This window comes from Panthera pardus, unplaced genomic scaffold (genome assembly GCF_024362965.1).
Source record: "Panthera pardus isolate Hobbes unplaced genomic scaffold, ASM2436296v1 HiC_scaffold_3, whole genome shotgun sequence".
Taxonomy (NCBI): domain Eukaryota; kingdom Metazoa; phylum Chordata; class Mammalia; order Carnivora; family Felidae; genus Panthera; species Panthera pardus.
The window spans coordinates 31455218-31473366 of record NW_026526876.1 but is presented as its reverse complement, the minus strand read 5'-3'; the positions used below and the strand labels follow the sequence as shown (position 1 = coordinate 31473366).

At 37.7% G+C, this 18149-nt stretch overlaps 1 protein-coding gene across 12 annotated transcripts in view; it reads right to left on the bottom strand.

Moving 5' to 3' along the window:
• Positions 1-18149, bottom strand: part of GPATCH8 (G-patch domain containing 8) — a 101350-nt gene that overhangs the window by 36942 nt on the left and 46259 nt on the right. For 6 of the 12 annotated variants that reach the window (XM_019434758.2, XM_019434759.2, XM_019434764.2 and 3 more), the window contains 2 exons: positions 7971-8038; positions 4940-5026 (listed from right to left, as the gene is read on the bottom strand). In XM_019434758.2, coding sequence (XP_019290303.1) covers positions 4940-5026; positions 7971-8038 — 155 coding nt within the window. Of the gene's footprint in view, positions 1-4939; positions 5027-7970; positions 8039-8911; positions 9110-10111; positions 10157-17156; positions 17325-18149 lie in introns of those variants that run through there. The other 6 variants (XM_019434763.2, XM_019434765.2, XM_019434762.2 and 3 more) reach the window with 3 other exon arrangements.

Genomic DNA, 18149 nt, shown 5'->3' with positions numbered 1-18149 from the left:
GAAACATAACGTCATAACCATTCAGTGCCTATGGACAGTGTTAGAAAGAAAAAAGAGTGCCCAGGTCTGAATATGAAGAACTCTAACATCTAAAGTTCAGGCAGAAAAGAAGGGACCAAAAAGGAATCTATATAGAAGCAGTAAGGGAGATAGGAAGGAGGAATCTAGGAAAGTATAAAATCTTCAAAAACAAGAGAAAAGAAAAGGCTTTAAAGAGGAAAAAATGGTCAATTGTATTGAATGCTGCCAAGAAACAAAATGGAATACAAGTTTTGGGGGCATCTGGGTGGCTCAGTTGGTTAAGTGTCCGACTTTGGCTCAGGTCATGATCTCATGGTTCATGGGTTTGAGCCCTGTGTCAGGCTCTGTGCTGACAGCCTGGAGCCTGTTTCAGATTCTCTGTCTCCCTCTCTGCTCCTCCCCTGCTCCCATTCTGCACCCCTCTCTCTCAAAAATAAATATTAAATTTTTTTAAAAAAAATATGTAATACAAGTTTGAAAAAGCCTACTGGACTTAGCAAAAACAGGTGTTTTGTGGCCTTGAATAAAGTGGTTCAGTGAAAAGTGCTAAAGCCAGTCCAAAAGGGTTGACTAGTGCATAAAGAAAAGGGTAGGGATAAGAGACTACGAAAGGAAAAAAGGAAGGGAATGAAGATGATTTCACCATGTTGTAATTCTGGATAAAACAAAACATTAAAAAATTATTCATTCATTCATTCATTCATTCATTCGTTTTAAGTAGGCTTTAAAAAAAATTTTTTTAACGTTTATTTATTTTTGAGACAGAGAGAGACAGAGAATGAATGGGGGAGGGTCAGAGAGAGAGGGAGACACAGAATCCGAAACAGGCTCCAGGCTCCGAGCGGTCAGCACAGAGCCCGACGCGGGGCTCAAACTCACGGACCGCGAGATCATGACCTGAGCTGAAGTCGGACGCTTAACCGACTGAGCCACCCAGGCGTCCCTGTTGTAAGTAGGCTTTATGCCCAGTTTGGAGCCCAATGCATGGCATGAACTTCTGACCCTGAGATCAAGAACTGAGTCAAGATCCAAAAGTAGGACGCTTAACCGACTGAGCCAGCCAGACACCCCAAAACACAAAAAATTTAACATAGAGCTGAGCTCAACAAGACAGAGAAATCCCTAGATGCTTGAAGATTAGGCCTCAGGACCTTGATGGCAAGAGGCTAATTAAGCTCTCCCTGCGAAAAGTTCAGAAATAGGAAGAGTTCTCTGCATGGGGCACCTGGCTGGCTCAGCTGATAGAACATGCATTTTTTTTTTTTTATTCCATGTATGTTGATTCTTTTTATCTATTTATTTTTAGTTTTTAATTATAAGATGCTTCAAACATATAGAAAAGCAGAGAACATATTAGTAATAGCACCAGTGTATGCACTGTCCCATGAACCCAACATAGAGCATGCAACTCTTGATCTTGGGGTTGGGAGTTCAAGCCCCATGTTGAGTGTAAAGATTACTTAAAAAAATAAATAAATATGGGCGCCTGGGTGGCTTAGTTGGTTAAGCGTCCAACTTCGGCTCAGGTCATGATCTCATGTTTCATGAGTTCGAGCCCTGCATCGGGCTTTGTGCTGACAGCTCAGAGCCTAGAGCCTCTTCAGATGCTGTGTCTCCCCTCTCTCTGTGCCCCTCCCTCGTGTGAACTCTCCTTCAAAAAATAAACATTAAGAAAAAAAATAGTAATAAGTAAGAATTTAAAAAAAAAGAAAGCTGTCTTCATCCTTGAAACAGGAACTAAAAAAATTTCACTATTATCATTACCTGCTGTCTCTTAAACGCATCAAGAAACTCGCCATCTATCAGGATATAAACAAATTAAGAGATTGGAATTTCAGACCAGTTCACTGGTGGACCTAAAGGATTTACACTTTCTACTCACAGCAGGAACACCTAGGTCAGGTATTAACATTTTGAGACCTCCAATTAAAGACTGTATAATGTTTCCTATATGGTTTTTGTAAGCATTCTACCTGGTTAAGGAAGGTTCTTTCTTATCAATTTGGACAAGACTTTTCATCATGCATGAATGAAGAATGTTATATACTGCTTTTTTTTTTTTTTTTTTTTTACATTTATTGAGATGATCATATAGTTTTTTCCCTTTAATCTCTTAATGTGGTTGACTATATTTCTAACATTAAATCAATTTTGCATTCCTGGCATAACTGATACATCCTAAATTGGTTCGGTAATTGCTCGTGTTTTAAGATTTGCATCTGTATTATAAATCAGAATATCATGTAAGTATCCTTGTCAGGATTTAGCATCAAGGTGGTACTAGACTCTCACTAAATGAGCGGGGAGTTTTTTCTTCATTTTCAATTCTCTGGAAGATTAGAAATTATTGGTTAAGACTGAAGTGACTTCCTATATGAATTTTGACAGAATTCACTAAGTGAAGTTAATTGGGCTTTCTGGAAAGACTTTTTTACTACAGATTCAATTTATATAATAGGTACAGAACTACTGAAGTTTTCTTTCTTTTCTTTTTTTTTTTTTTTAGTGTACTTTAGCAAGTTCTATTTCTTAGGAATTTGTCCATTTAAATCTTATTTTTGCATTCAATGGAATAAAGTTATTCATAATATTTTTATCTTTTAGTGCTGCCTACTACATCTGCAATAATGTCTGTTTTCATTATGGATACTGGTTTTCTAAGTTCTTTTCTTTCTTAATATCACAAGTACATCAAACAGCTAACTTTTGGCTTTGTTTTATGCTTCATTTTTGTTTTCTTAATCTTTTATTATTTCTTTGTGTTTACTTTGCTATTCTTTCTCTAACTTCCTGAGAGAAACATTTACTTCATTTCTTGCTTTCTCTAACACAGCATTTAAGGATATATATTTGCTATCAAATATATTACTTGAGGGGGCACCTGGGTGGCTCAGTTGATTAAGTGTCCGACTTCAGCTCAGGTCATGATCTCATGGTTCATGAGTTCAAGCCCCGCATCGGGCTCCGTGCTGCAGCTCAGAGCCTGGAATCTGCTTCGGATTCTGTGTGTCTCCCTCTCTCTCTGCCCCTCCCTCTCTCTCAAAATACATACTCCCTCTCTCTCAAAAATAAATAAACATTAAAAAAAAATTGAATGGGAATGTAAGCTGTTGCAGCCACTCTGGAAAAAGTACGGAGGTTCCTCAAAAAAGTAAAAAGAGAACTACCCTATGACCTACGAATTGCACTACTAGGTATTTATCCAAGGGATACAGGTGTGCTGTTTCGAAGGGACACATGCACCCCAATGTTTATAAGCAGCACTATCAACAACAGCCAAAGTATGGAAAGAGCCCAAATGTCCATCGATGGATGAATGGATAAAGAAGATGTGGTATGTGGATAAAGAAGATACACACACACACACACACACACACACACACACACACACACACTGGAGTATTACTTGGCAATCAAAAAGAATGAAATCTTGCCATTTGCAACTACGTGGATGCAACTGGAGGGTATTATGCTAAGTGAAATTAGTCACAGAAAGACAAATATATGACTTCACTCATATGAGGACTTTAAAGAGACAAAACAGATGAACATAAGGGATGGGAAGCAAAAATAATATAAGAACAGGGAGGGGGACAAAACATAAGAGACTCATAAATATGGAGAACAAACAGAGGGTTACTGGAAGGGGTACAGGAGGGGGGATGGGCTAAACGGGTAAGGGGCACTGAGGAATCTACTCCTGAAATCATTGTTGCACTATACACTAATTTGGATATAAACTAAAAAAATAAAATTAAAAAAGAGTGTGTAAATTAGTGAATGAAGCACATATTTATAACAATATGTAAATAAATGCATCAAAAATTTTAAAAAATTAAACTATGTTACTTAAGGCTACTTCTATAAATTGTGAAATACAGTATTTGTATCTTTCAGTTCAAAATATTTTCCAGTTACCACCGTGAATTTTTCTTCCACTGACTGGAAACTAACAATTTTCTCAAAATATAACAGGGTTTTGTTTTGTTTTTTTTTAATCATACCTTTTATTTTAAAACTTGGTTGCTTTGTGGCTTGCTTGATTTCAATTCTTCAAAATTGTTGATACACAGATTATGGTAGAAAATTTTGATTAAATAAATGTTCCATATATCTTCAAAATTTTTGATTTTCAGTGATTGTGGATTCATAGTTCTATACCAACCATTAGGTGAAATTTGTTAATGTACTATTCAAATCTTTCAAATGTCTTTTGTTGATTTTTCTCCTACTTTTTAAATCAGTTACTGAAGGAGATACATTAAAATCTCCCACTATTGTGGTAAATATAAAATTTCTCCTTACAGTTGTCAGTTTTCGTGTTGTATATATTTGTATGGTAGAACAGATTTTTAAAAATAAATCCTTTTTCCCTCTTCCCACTTTAAGGATCATGACCAATAATCTTAACTTGTTTCTTATCTTCAAATTTACCTATTTTTTTTGGTAGAGATTGGGCATAGTACATCTTGAAAGGCATGTTCCCTGGCCACTCTATTTGAAAGCTAACTTACAATATGGTTTAAACTGCAGTTTTCTGTAACTAATCCTTTAAAAAAGGAAAATACTAAAGTTCTCAATTTATTATTCTTAAAATACCTCATCCGCTGAAAAATAAAAGGCTTAGCAATACTTTCAAGTTCCCAAAGGAATCTTAAATAACAATTTTTACTGCTACTACCACCTACTGTGTACCAGGCACTGTGTTTTCAAATACAAATGCAATCATCCCAACAGAGTATTAGCTCTATAGTTTTTACAAAGGCAACAAATAGGCAAGTAACAGAAACCTGAGGCCTACTAATAATCATCACCAAATGTCAAATAAATGCTGTAATCAAAAGAGATCCTCTTCACCAAAACAAGTACCTCTTTCAGTGTGAGCACCCAACATGCAAGACTGGCTTCATTTAAGTACCTTATACTTCTGTCTCAATTCTTCTGTGTCTTCTTTTTCTACTTCTAGGACACGGCGCCGTTCGGTAGCATCTTCAGCATAATCAAGCTTCACAAAAATAGATATAATTAGTCTTCATTCCTAAAGAACCCCCAATTAACTATTAAAAAGTCATTTGTACAACTACAGTATTGCATGGAAATTAAAAACTTCATATTATAAACTCAGCCACCTTGGGGCGCCTGGGTGGCGCAGTCGGTTAAGCGTCCGACTTCAGCCAGGTCACGATCTTGCGGTCCGTGAGTTCGAGCCCCGCGTCAGGCTCTGGGCTGATGGCTCGGAGCCTGGAGCCTGTTTCCGATTCTGTGTCTCCCTCTCTCTCTCTGCCCCTCCCCCGTTCATGCTCTGTCTCTCTCTGTCCCAAAAATAAATAAAAAACGTTGAAAAAAAAAATTAAAAAAAAAAAAAAAAAAAAAAAAAAAAAAAAATAAACTCAGCCACCTCTTGCTTTATTGTCATCTCACAAGAAATATGTGTGCAAAATAGCTAATTAATCCTTTTGTGCTGGTGGTTCCCAACAGGCACATTTTTGATAATAACAGACTTTACTTCAACGTTTAATGCCAAAGAATTAGGAATGAATGGAGAAAAGATTTTAGGCAATGAAAAGAAGGTATCACAGATGACAGCTGTACACATGGGCAAAGCTTCTACCACAACAAACATGTTTAGAGTTGAACAACAATGGCTAATGAAATGAGCACCAGGGTCTGGGTTTGAAGTCTGATCTTGCCTTGTGGTACAACCCTGGGCAAAACATTCAGCTTCGTGGAGCGCCCGGGTGGCTCAGTCAGTTAGGCATCCAATGCATGATTTCAGCTTGGGACATGAGATTGAGCCCTGCATAGGGCTCAGTGCTGAGCATGGAGCTTGCTTGGGGTTCTCTCCCTCCCTCTCCCTCTGCCTCTCCCTTGCTTGCAAGCGCCTTCTTCTAAAAAAACAAAAAACAAACAAAACAAAACAAAACCACAACATCCAACTTCTTCATGCCTCTGTTAAAATAGGGGAATTATCTGTCATCTACCTGCCTCAAAAGCAGCAGTAGGTGAGAATGTAAAAAAAATATATATTTTGGGGGGCATCTGGGTGGTTCAGTCGGGTAAGCATCCGAATCTTGGTTTTAGCTCAGGTCACGACCTCGCGGTTTCATGGGTTCGAATCCCATGTCGGGCTCTGCACTGCCAGTCCAGAGCCTGCTTGGGGTTTCCTCCCTCTCTCTCTCTCTCTCTCTGTCCCTCCCCCACCTGCACTGTCTCTCTCTCAAAATAAATCAATTTTTAAAAAATTTTTAAAAATATATATTTTAACTTTTTATTTTAGAGAGAACACATGAGTGCGGGAGAGGGGCAGAGGGAGAGAGAATTTCTATTTATTTTTTAAAGGTTTATTTTTATGTTTGAGAGAAAGAGTGCAAGCGGGAGAGGGGCAGAGAGAGAGGGAGACAGAGGATCCAAAGCGGGCTCTGAATTGACAGCAGGGAGCCTGATGTAGGTTCAAACTCACAAACTGTGAGACCATGACCTGAGCTGAAGTCGGATGCTTAACCAACTGAGCCACCCAGGTACCACGAGAAATTTTAAGTTTATTTACTTAGTTTGAGAGAGAAAGCACACATGTGAGTGGGGAGGGGCAGAGAGAGAATCCCAAGCAGGCTCCACACCGTCAGCAAGGAGCCTGATGCGGGGCTTGAACTCAGTAACTGTGAGATCATGACCTGAGCTGAAATCAAGAGTCAGATGTTTAACAGACTGAGCCACCCAGGTGCCCTGAGAATTTTAAGCAGGCTCCATGCTCAGTGCTGAGTCCGTGACTCTGGGATCATGATCTGAGCTGAAATCAAGAGTCAGACATTCGACCAACTGAGCCACCCAGGCACCCCAGAATGTACAATATATTTTTAAATGACCAAAGAAAAATATTAACACTACATTCTAATAAATGTATTTTTTTTTTTAAATATATGAAATACATTGTCAAATTGGTTTCCATACAACACCTAGTACTCATCCCAACAGGTGCCCTCCTCAATACCCACCACCCACCCTCTTCTCCCTCCCACCCCCCATCAGCCCTCAGTTTGTTCTCAGTTTTTTGTTTTTTATTTTTTTTTAAATTTTTTTTTCAACGTTTTTTATTTATTTTTGGGACAGAGAGAGACAGAGCATGAACGGGGGAGGGGCAGAGAGAGAGGGAGACACAGAATCAGAAACAGGCTCCAGGCTCCGAGCCATCAGCCCAGAGCCTGATGCGGGGCTCGAACTCACGGACCGCGAGATCGTGACCTGGCCGAAGTCGGACGCTTAACCGACTGTGCCACCCAGGCGCCCCAAATTTTTTTTTTTTTTTTTTAACGTTTATTTTTGAGACAGAGAGAGACAGAGCATGAATGGGGGAGGGGCAGAGGGAGAGGGAGACACAGAATCGGAAGCAGGCTCCAGGCTCTGAGCCATCAGCCCAGAGCCCGACGCGGGGCTCGAACTCACAGACTGTGAGATCGTGACCTGAGCTGAAGTCGAACGCTTAACCGACTGCGCCACCCAGGAGCCCTGCTCTCAGTTTTTAAGAGTCTCTTATTGCTTTGGCTCTTTCCCACTCTAAGCTCTTTTTTTTTTTTTTTTTTTTCCTTCCCCTCCCTCATGGGTTCCTGTTAAGTGTCTCAGGATCCACATAAGAGTGAACACATATGGTATCTTTCTCTGTACGGCTTATTTCACTTAGCATCACACTCTCCAGTTCCATCCACGTTGCTACAAAAGGCCATATTTCATTCTTTCTCATTGCCACGTAGTATTCCATTGTGTATATAAACCACAATTCCTTTATCCATTCATCAGTTGATGGACATTTAGGCTCTTTCCATAATCTGGCTATTGTTGAGAGTGCTGCTATAAACACTGGGGTACTGTGATAAATGTATTCTTGCATTAGCAACTGAATTTGGAATATCAATAAATACAACATTAAAAAAAATAAACTAACGAGATCAATTTACCTCCATTTCCATGCGACCCATGCCCATGACATCATATTTGACGACAATCGGAATGGGATCTGTTCTCCCTGTAACAGGAACACATAATCAAGGTAAGAGGCAAAGCTAAGCCAACAGTTCACTTCATACATTGGGTTTGGGTGGTTAGAGATCTTGCCTTGGAGTGCAGAGACCAGAAAGCTACAGTGAACCAAACACAAGCCATTCTCACAGCTTACGACCAAACCTACCTCTCCCAGTTTAAGCCCAACTAACCACCTTGGTTGACGTTCCAGTTGGAAATAATTCCAGATTACTATGGCAAAATTAAATAAATAATGCAAAGCACTTCTAAGCAATGGCACCAGGAGATTTAAAATCAAAAACTTCAGAAATTGCTTTTTAAAAAGACCCCCAAATAACTTTCCATTAAGAATCATTTCACTCTTACTATCTACTGACATCCCCCCACATACACTTTTAAAACCAGTAACAAATACTTCAAATTACATGCTTAAATAAAAGGGCACTGTTTCAAACATGATACAGGAAAACTGCAACTAGGTAACTGCAACTCAGCATGTTTAATATTTTTTTGTTTTCAAAAGATGTTTTACAATTAACTGGGGCTGTGAAAATTTTTTAAATAAAAAGCAACAGTTAGTTGCCCTTAGGGACAAATTTTACTTTTGAACTGGTGCTCTGAGATCCCATTTTCCAGAGTGGATTTAACACTGGCTATAGCAATTGGTAAGCTGTGAAAAGGACTAGTTGCGAAGAAAATTGACTTTTAACTAATCAATCTATGCTGGAGATTTTTTTTAAATGTATATTTAATCCACTCATAACCAGCCAAACAAAGCAAAATGGGGCAGACAAGCACTTTACTACCACAGCTGTTTTACATCACAACTTGCGCTTTTTATTGTGATGTAAGCCCACTGAAAAGAGGACTTACTTACCTTATCCGTTGCACACCTTTAGTGAAAAAACACAATGTTTACTTCCCTCATCATTTCACTCAGGCTGGTGTAAACAATTGTTTTTTTGTTTGCTTTTTTGTGTTTTTGTTGTTGTTATACACACATATGTATTATACCTTTGGGCTAAAAGATGAGTTTTGTCAGGCTAAATCTGAGGTATTACCAAAACCAATTAAAAATAAATAAATAAATAAATAAATAAATGCTATATTCATGACTGGAGTCCTGGAGAAAAAAGAAGAAACTATTCTCTAAGTGACTGGCAACCACTCATATCCAGTTGCTCCATACTTGTGTGTAATTTTTGTCTTTAAAACATAATGAAAAACAAATTCAGAAGTTTACTTATCACCAGTATCTCATTATTGTTTTCAAACAATAAATAAGGAGATAATTAGGAATAATTAACAGTGAAAGTTGAAGTTAATAAAGACCATTTCATGCCAGAAAAAAAAAGAGAAAAAAGTTCTAAAATACAGACTTCTTTTAGATACTGTTAAAGACTGCCAGTTAAACAAAATGAAAATGCATTACTACCTTATGCCCAATGGTATAATAAATAAGCAGTGACTGCAATCTTTAGCAAAAGGACCAAATTAAAGACAGGTTATAAAAATGACTTCCTAGGTGCAATATCACTTTCATAACGTCTCAATCAGGGATTTACTGGTAAAATACACAAATGGTCCAATGAAAGAATTGAAAAGAAATGTCAAAGAAATTTCCTTTTTTTGGTTTTGTTTTGGTTTTTTCAGTCTGTCAGAATTTGTTTTGCAAGAATCAAGAAAGTTTTGGTACAAATTCATTACCTCTGTAAACCCCTGTTTATGAACTCTGCATTAGTACTTTTGCCTCCTAAGGCAGTCAAAGTTTGTTTTAATTTATTTATAAATTGCAGTAGCAAGTGCTAGTGCCCATTACATTGTGGGGAAATCAAGTTTTTGACAGTATTAGAATTTAATGTTTTAACTGATTTTTTTGGCAGTTCTAACACAAACAGATACATCCCTTCTTAACATTACCCTTTAATGAACAAGGATCAGACAAGTTGCATAAGGAAAGGAAAGGAAAATGAAAAAGACCAAGCAGAAGGATGAAGGCTACAACAGAGAAAGTAAGCCTAACATATTGGTGCACTGATGACAAAAGGAGTAATTCAGTCTGAAAATAAAAAATTACCACTGCTAAGTTTACCATCACCACAACAAGTCCAGGATCATAATGCTGTAAAAAAGAAACACCATCTGTTAGGCAGAAACCATGAGGGCAGGAAACAGGCCTTCTAGCAGGCAGATAAGGAGGGGTAAAATAATTATTGGTTTGTCCCTCCCCCAATTTCAGCTGCAGACAGAGGAAGGACACTTCCAGCTCCAGCAGTTGTTTCCACATTGGTCTGACCAGGGTGTGAGATTTTTGCGCGGTTACTCGGGAATATGTCCAACCTCCTCTTTAATAATGCAGGGAGCGGTGGGGGGAGGGGGGCATGTTACAGTGAGAACTCGCTCTAGCTTCCAATCTCTCACTTAACTATCCATTCTGGTAAATCAGTATTCAGGGCCCAACTTCAGACTTCTTGAAGAAATAACATCAAAGACAGATCAACTGGACAGTGATCAAGTCATTTCCTTCAGTAAAAGAACTCTAAGAGGATCTGTGGGTTGGGAGGGGAATCATCACGACCTTGTTAAAAAATATATAATAAATAAGAGGTCTGGAAAATAACCTTGTACACTAAGTGCTTAGAAAACTTATGTGCATTAGAGTTCTGATATGAATGAATAAAACTCTTCAAGTAAATTTCCTCAGAAATTTGCTTCCTTTTAACGAAGTGTTCCCAGGCTTGCCAACATCTTTTTGCATACAACAAAGCCAAGCTTTGAAGGAGACCAGGACTCCAGAAAGTGGCATCAAGATGGCTGTCACATTTACAATTAATCCCCTCAGAGGTAACTCATCACAGAAAACAAACAGTCTGGCTTCAAAAATAATCTGAAGGTATTGTTAGAACATTGTTTGGTGACAGCAGGGAACTACACTTAACTGCTGAATCATCCTGCACATCTGAAAGTAATATAACACCGTGTGTTAATTACACTTCAATTAAAAAAAATACAGGGGTGCCTGGCTGGTTCAGTCGGTGGAGCATGCAACTCGATCTTGGGGTCCTGAGTTCAAGCCCCACATTGGGCGTAGAGCTTACTTATAAAAAATATCTATACATATATGTGACAACAACACCCAAAACAAAAAAACAGTCTGAAGATGACTTTATTACCTGGGCCAAGCAGCAATTTCTTTCCATTATTAAAGAGGGTCCAAACCAAGGAAAAAATCCTCTCCATTCATTCGTGATTAATGACAAATCCCATCATAAAGACACCACTGTGGAACACCTGAATAACAACTTATAGTGATGACTTTTCAAAAGGTAGGTAGCAACCAAATGTTTGCTGATAGGATATTCTTTAGAAAACTCAACTTCTTTTTTAAAATAATTGAACTAGGGGGTTCTACTGGCTGGTTGAGTCAGTACAGCATGTGACTCTTGATCTCAGGGTTTTAAGTCCCTGCCCCATGTTGGGTGTAGAGGTTACTTAAAAATAAAATGTTTAAAAAATAAAAATAAAATTTAAAAAACTGAACTAAATCCAGGTTCCCTACTCTTTGTTTCTTTTAAAGGAGAAAATATCTCTTAAGATTCATTAAATTAACATTTTGTTACTTATTTCACTCCAAAGGAGGCAACTTCAATCAGAACACTAAATATTTTCTATAAAAGAAATTGTCCTCCTCAGCCAAAGATCAATAAATACTCTGTGATCCGGCCAAATGGAGAAGCGGGGCGGCGGGGGGAGGAACCCTACCAGATCTACAATATGCCAATACTAATGTATTCATATGATGGGGAAAAATTGATATTCATATTTTCTAAATCAAACTTTAAAGTGTGCATATAAGCATCTCTTGCTAAAATGTGCACCTGGGTTAAGCATCGGACTCTTGATTTCGGCACAGATCATGATCTCAGGGTCCTGGGATCGAGCCCTATGTCAGACTCTGTGCTGAGCATAAAGCTTGCTTCAGATTCTTTATCCCCCCCCCCCCTGCCCCTCCCTTACTCATGCTCTAACAAATAAACGTTTAAAAAACGTGAAGCTATTATGACTTATCATAACTAAAGAGAGAGAAGAGAATAAGGCCAAATACAAAAATTCACTGATTAACTATAGCCACCTTGTTTCTGAGAATAATCCCTCATGAATCACTTTTGATTTTAATATAGTTAAAGATATATTAATCTACAAAACTGGCCCAAAGAACTGGACTGAAGAGAAATACTTTTTTGAGAAACGCTATTTTTAAAGAGAAAAACTCAAGGAATAGAACAATTGAGAAGAAAATATTAAAGGACAACCGTAATTTGGTAATCAGTCACACTTCAGAATCAGAAGACATATAGGATTTCCCTACAGAAACAAATTAGAAATGAAGAAGCTTCCAAAGTGATTAAAACACTGGCTGGATAGTCAACAGATACAAGAACACCTCAATTTCTCTCTGCTGTCTTTCCCCTTACTAAGATTCATTCAACAACAAATATTCATTACAAATATTTGTTGAATTGCTACTACACTGTTGGAAGGCATTGGGCATATGGCAATGATCAACAAAGTCCTAAACTCCAGTAATTACCTATAATTAAACAAAATTATCTTACCAACTTAAACTTCTGGCATGGGGGCGGGGAACAGAACATTTATATATATATCTGAAAAAGCTTAAATGTATATATCTGAAAAAGCTTAAAAATATCTTAAGATGTCTACAATTGTTTTTAAAGACTGACCCTAATAAAGCAGAAATAAGTAAAAGCCATCAAAAGTCACAATATTCACTTCCAAAAGGCCATTAAACTGATTAAGACCAAGAACCTAACCTGACATCTTTCTTACTTTAAGCAACTCAAACACATGTATGAAATATTTTCTGATTTGCGAAACTATTCAAAATAGAGGACTCTAGGAGTGCCTGAGTGGCTCAGTCAGTTAAGTGTATGACTCTTGGTTTCAACCCAGGTCATGATCTCCTAGTTCTCAGGCTCTGCGCTGACAGCTGACACCGAGGAGCCTGCTTGGGATTCTCTCTTTCTGCCCCTCCCATGCTTTCTCTCTCTCTCTCTCTCTCTCTCTCTCAAAATAAATAAACTTAAAAAAAAAAAAAAGGACTCTATATACTAAGCTATGTTAATGTATTTAAATATAATTTCATTATTAAAACAGTGATACAGCTTTCAGAAACAGAAAAAATGGTATATCTATTTCCAAGCCAAAGTTTCATTTTTGCAAATTTCTTCTGAAAAGAATAGTCTTTGGTATCATAAAAAGAATGGTTACTTTCAGCATCATTTAAACTCTAATATGATATATGCCATCTCCCTGCAAACATTAACTGGAAACATCAAGCATATTATTCCTATAGACATTAACGTTAAAAAAAAGGAAAAAAGACTTCCTACTCAACAGAATTCAAATTCTCCAATACTACCAAACTAACTATATTCTTGCCATAGCCTGTTTAGTGATCTATACAACAACCAGATTATTTTGATTTTCAAATACAGATGTTTTCTAAGAGCACAGAAATTTAACTGTGACCTAAAAGAATCCCCATCCTTCCATCTTACCAAAGTATCAGGGCTAGCTTTACAAGATAAAGTAGTTAAATTTTAATCACATAGCCTGTGATTAATAATTTAGTATTAATAATTAAAACATATTATAAATATATATTAATATAAAAATTACTATTACTATTAAATGTTACTAAACAAGGACATACGGCGCCTGGGTGTCTCAGCTGGTTGAATGACCGACTTCAGCTCAGGTCATGATCTCGCAGTTCATAAGTTCAAGCTCCGCATTGGGCTCTGTGCTCACAGCTCAGAGCCTGGAGCCTACTTTGGATTCTGTGTTTCCCTCTCTCTCTGCCCCTCCCCTGCTTGCTCTCTACCTCTCAAAAATAAATTGTAAAAAATTTATTATTTTTTAATAATTAAAAAAATGTAAATGAGGACAAAGACAGGGCAAAAGGCTTTAGTGGGGTGCTTGGGTGGCTCAGTGGGTTAAGCATCCAACCTCAGCTCAGGTCATGATCTCACAATTTGTGAGTCTGAGCCCTGCATAGGGCTCTGTGCTGAGAGCTCAGAGCCTAGAGCCTGGAGCCTGCTTCGGATTCTGTGTCTCCCTCTTTCTCTGCCCTTCCTCTGCTAGTGCTTGATCTCTCAAAAATAAATAAAAAACAATACAAAGAAATAAAAAAAAAAAAGGGTTCAGTAAACATTTTATGGAATCAGAATGTTAAACCTGAAAAGGACATGTCATCCACAGATGACATGAGATACACAAGCCCTTAGAAAAGATTAATAAATGGAATTGTGAGATGCTTTCAATTAAAAAAAAAAGTCACCTAAAGAAAATCAAACTTTTACTCCAGGTAAGATTGCTTCGGCTAATTTTTTTTTAAAGTTTACTTATTTTGAGAGAGAGAGAGGGAGAGGGAGAGAGAGCATGCGCATGCACCTGTGAGTGTGAGTGGGGAAGGGGCAGAGAGAGGGTGGAGAAAAGAGAATCCCAAACAGGCTCTACACTGTCAGCACAGAGCTGGACTCAGGGCTCAAACTCACGAACTGTGAGATCATACCCTGAGCCAAAGTCAAGAGTTGGACACTCAACAGACTGAGCCACCCAGGCACCCCTGTTTGGGCTAAAAATCTCTTGACTCACTGAAGGTTGTTTCATGCTAACCATTATGATCAATTTAAAATTTTTAAATGGGAAAATCAATTTAATAAATACAATTTCAGGTTAAAATAACCCAAAATGGGGCTCAGGGGGAAGAGGGAGAAAGAATATTAGGTCCTTAGTTAAAAAAAAAAAAAAAAAAAAAAAAAAAAGGTTAAGGGTGCCTGATTGGCTCAGTTGGTTGAGTGCCCAACTTCGGCTCAGGTCATGATCTCACAGCTTGTGAATTTTTGAGCCCCGGGATAGGCTCTGTGCTGACAGCTCAGAGCCTGGAGCCTGTTTCAGATTCTGTGTCTCCCTCTCTCTCTCTCTGCTCCTCCCCTGCTTGCGCTCACTCTCTCTCATTCTCGCTCTCAAAAATAAACAAACATTAAAAAAAAAAAATTAGGTAACACTTCTGTGCCCTGAGTTTTACTTCTGTTTGTATCCTGAATAACTGACACAGGATCTGGGATAGAGCAGTGTTCAATTAAAAAGCATTTGTTGACTCAAAAGAATGAACATGTTCATAGTGGGTCTAGGACTTGTTCAGGTCTATATATTTAGTCATCATGGTGCTTTCTGCTTAATGCACAAAATACTGATAATTTACTGTCTTGTAATCAAGTAATTATTTTATCAAATAGAACACACGGCCATATTATACAGGTTTCCATATCTCAGATATGTAAGCTATTATAAAGAAATATTTGAATTTTGCATTACTGTTCATGAGAGGCTTGTTCAATTTGTTTTATCTACTGTCGCTCGTTAGCAGTCAGGGAGAAACAGGCATTACATGTTTAAGGAGTTAGACTTAATATTCGCTAAGGCTCACTTCAAGTTTATTTCTTTAAGTACTTAATCTCTACACCCAATGTGGGGCTCACACTCATGACCCCAAGATCAAGAGTCACATGCTCTTCCGATGGAGCCCACCAGGCACCACGGCTCACTTCAATTCTTAAGCTATAAGGAGTGGAAAATATCTGAGTAGAAAATATTTCGGAGAGTTATGTGGATAGTAGCGAGTCCTATGGCACTCTAATAATCCAACAATCCAACACCCTATTGGAGTTATATTCTCTTACTATTGGTTATTTTTCCATAACTACACTGAGAATTTTTTACTATTCCAGGATCACTCAATAACCCAAAAAAGACTTTCCACCTTCATTTAAACTTCTCCTCCTTTACTTTCCACATTACCTTCTCCCCAGTTCATCTTTAATTTTTTCCTTTCTATATTTTTCTAGGTAGTCCCCAAAAAAGCTGGGCTACAAAATCTCAGTTCTCCAATAAGAGATCATTTCTAAGCATTTGTGTCACCTTTGACAACCAGAGCCTGAGTCTCCACAGCCTCCCCTAAGGTCTCAGGATCGGTATGCAGATCAAGATATAACAAACAGAAGAAGCTTTGGAAACCATAAATCACCATGTAGGATGTTGTTGGACTCTAAACCATTTACCTCCTTAAGGCTTCAGAAAATTAAAATCTTTTGTTTTCCTTTCACTTCCAAAATAAAATGAACGATGCTCTAAAATAGAAGCTGTGACAAAAATGTAATGTTTTACATACAAATTGGTGATAATGAAACAATCCTATTTACAGATGGGACAAAGTGATTATCCAGGACCAATAACCCAAGTATTACCCAAAAATCTTTCCCACATATAATTCTGTTAACAAAATGAGACTGAGTTTGAAAAGCAATGTTACACAAATATTAAATCCAAGCCAAAAGTATAAATTTAAAGAAGCACAATTTTAGCAAGAACTTCTCCAAATTAAACATATAGTTCAAATCATCTAATAAATTATTCAGCTTATGAAAAATTGAATAAACACTGTCAAAATGTTTTACTATTTATTGGCATGTGGAGGAAGACAATAGTGGCTATGTATGTGTACTGAATAGCAAGATATTAATCCATGGTATGTCCCATTTATAATAGATGAACTCTGCATGGAATATAAGAATTCAGAATGTCAAGTAGATTGAAATTACTCAAAAATCTCCCTTATTTCCTTTGGACTCTCTGCTAAGAGTCCAGAGATGTTAGGGCATCCCTAGGAAAAAAAATTTTTTTTACAGCCCTAAACTCTAAGAATCCATATAGCATTGAAAGCAATTTTGTTTCCTCTTAGTTCCTATTTATCAAATACTGGTTCACTAGTGAATGTTTATAATTTCAAGTATTTCTACCTGGTTGGACTAGTCTATTTACAAAAATAGCATCATCACTGTATGCTCTATATTGCTCATTTAAAAAGTTTCTTGGACACTCCACTTTCTTGCCTAAATAAGTAACCCAATTTCTACATAAACCAGTTTCATTTTAATCATTCAAATTAACCTAGTCAAAGAAGTTCATAAGTAATGCAGTAGGAAACAATATAAAATCAGGCTAAGAATAAGACTATAAAGAAAAAATAGGGGCACCTGGGTGGTTCAGTCAGTTGAGTGTCCAGCTTCAGCTCAGGTCAAGATCTCGCAGTTCAGGAGTTCAAGCCCCGCATCAGGCCCACTGCTGGCAGCGAGGAAACGGCTTTGGATCCCGTCTCCCCCTTTCTCTGCCCCTCCCCCACTCACGTGCACTCTCTCAAAAGAAAAAAAGACTACAAAGAAAAATAAACAGTATTATATGAATTCAGACCCCAAATCACTAATACACTTTTTAAGGTTGTTTTTTTTTTTTTTTGAGAGAGAGAACACACACGAGTGGGGAAGAGGTAGAGAGAGAGAGAGAGAGAGAGAGAGAGAGAGAGAGAGAGAGAGAGAGAGAGGGAGGGAGGGAGGGAGGGAGGGAATCCCAAGCAGGTTCTGTGCTGTTAGCACAGAGCCTGATGTGGGGCTCCACCTCACAACCATGAGATCATGACCTGAGCCAAAATCAAGAGTTGGATGATTAACTGAATGAGCCACCCAGGCACCCCATCTTCGAACTCTTAAGACTTAGTACAAATCTGGCATATTCTAAGGATTCAATAAATTTATGCAGAATTAAAAAAGAAAACAGAGAACATGTAAATGCACAATTATTATCATTCAAAATCATTCAAAAGTTTATAGTCTAATGAGGGCTAAGAGACACAAAAACACTATTTATATAAGAATATTACAACTGCTACAGGAGAGAAATATGAATAATACGGGAGAAAATTAGAGTAATAAGACAGAAGTTATAAAAACCAATAAACAACCATCCCTTAAAGTGCCCTAAGAAAAAAATACCACATTCACAGCTACCTGTGAATTTTTTTGGCCAGAATAACCACTCCATGTTTCAATTCTGTAATACTTGCATTTCTCACCACCATTGTATCTTTCCAGAACAGAGAAGTGAGCCACCACATAGACTTTAAGTACATTATAGTATACTGATTAAAAGCATACTTTTGGCACCATTATTCTACTACTTATTTACTACCAGGT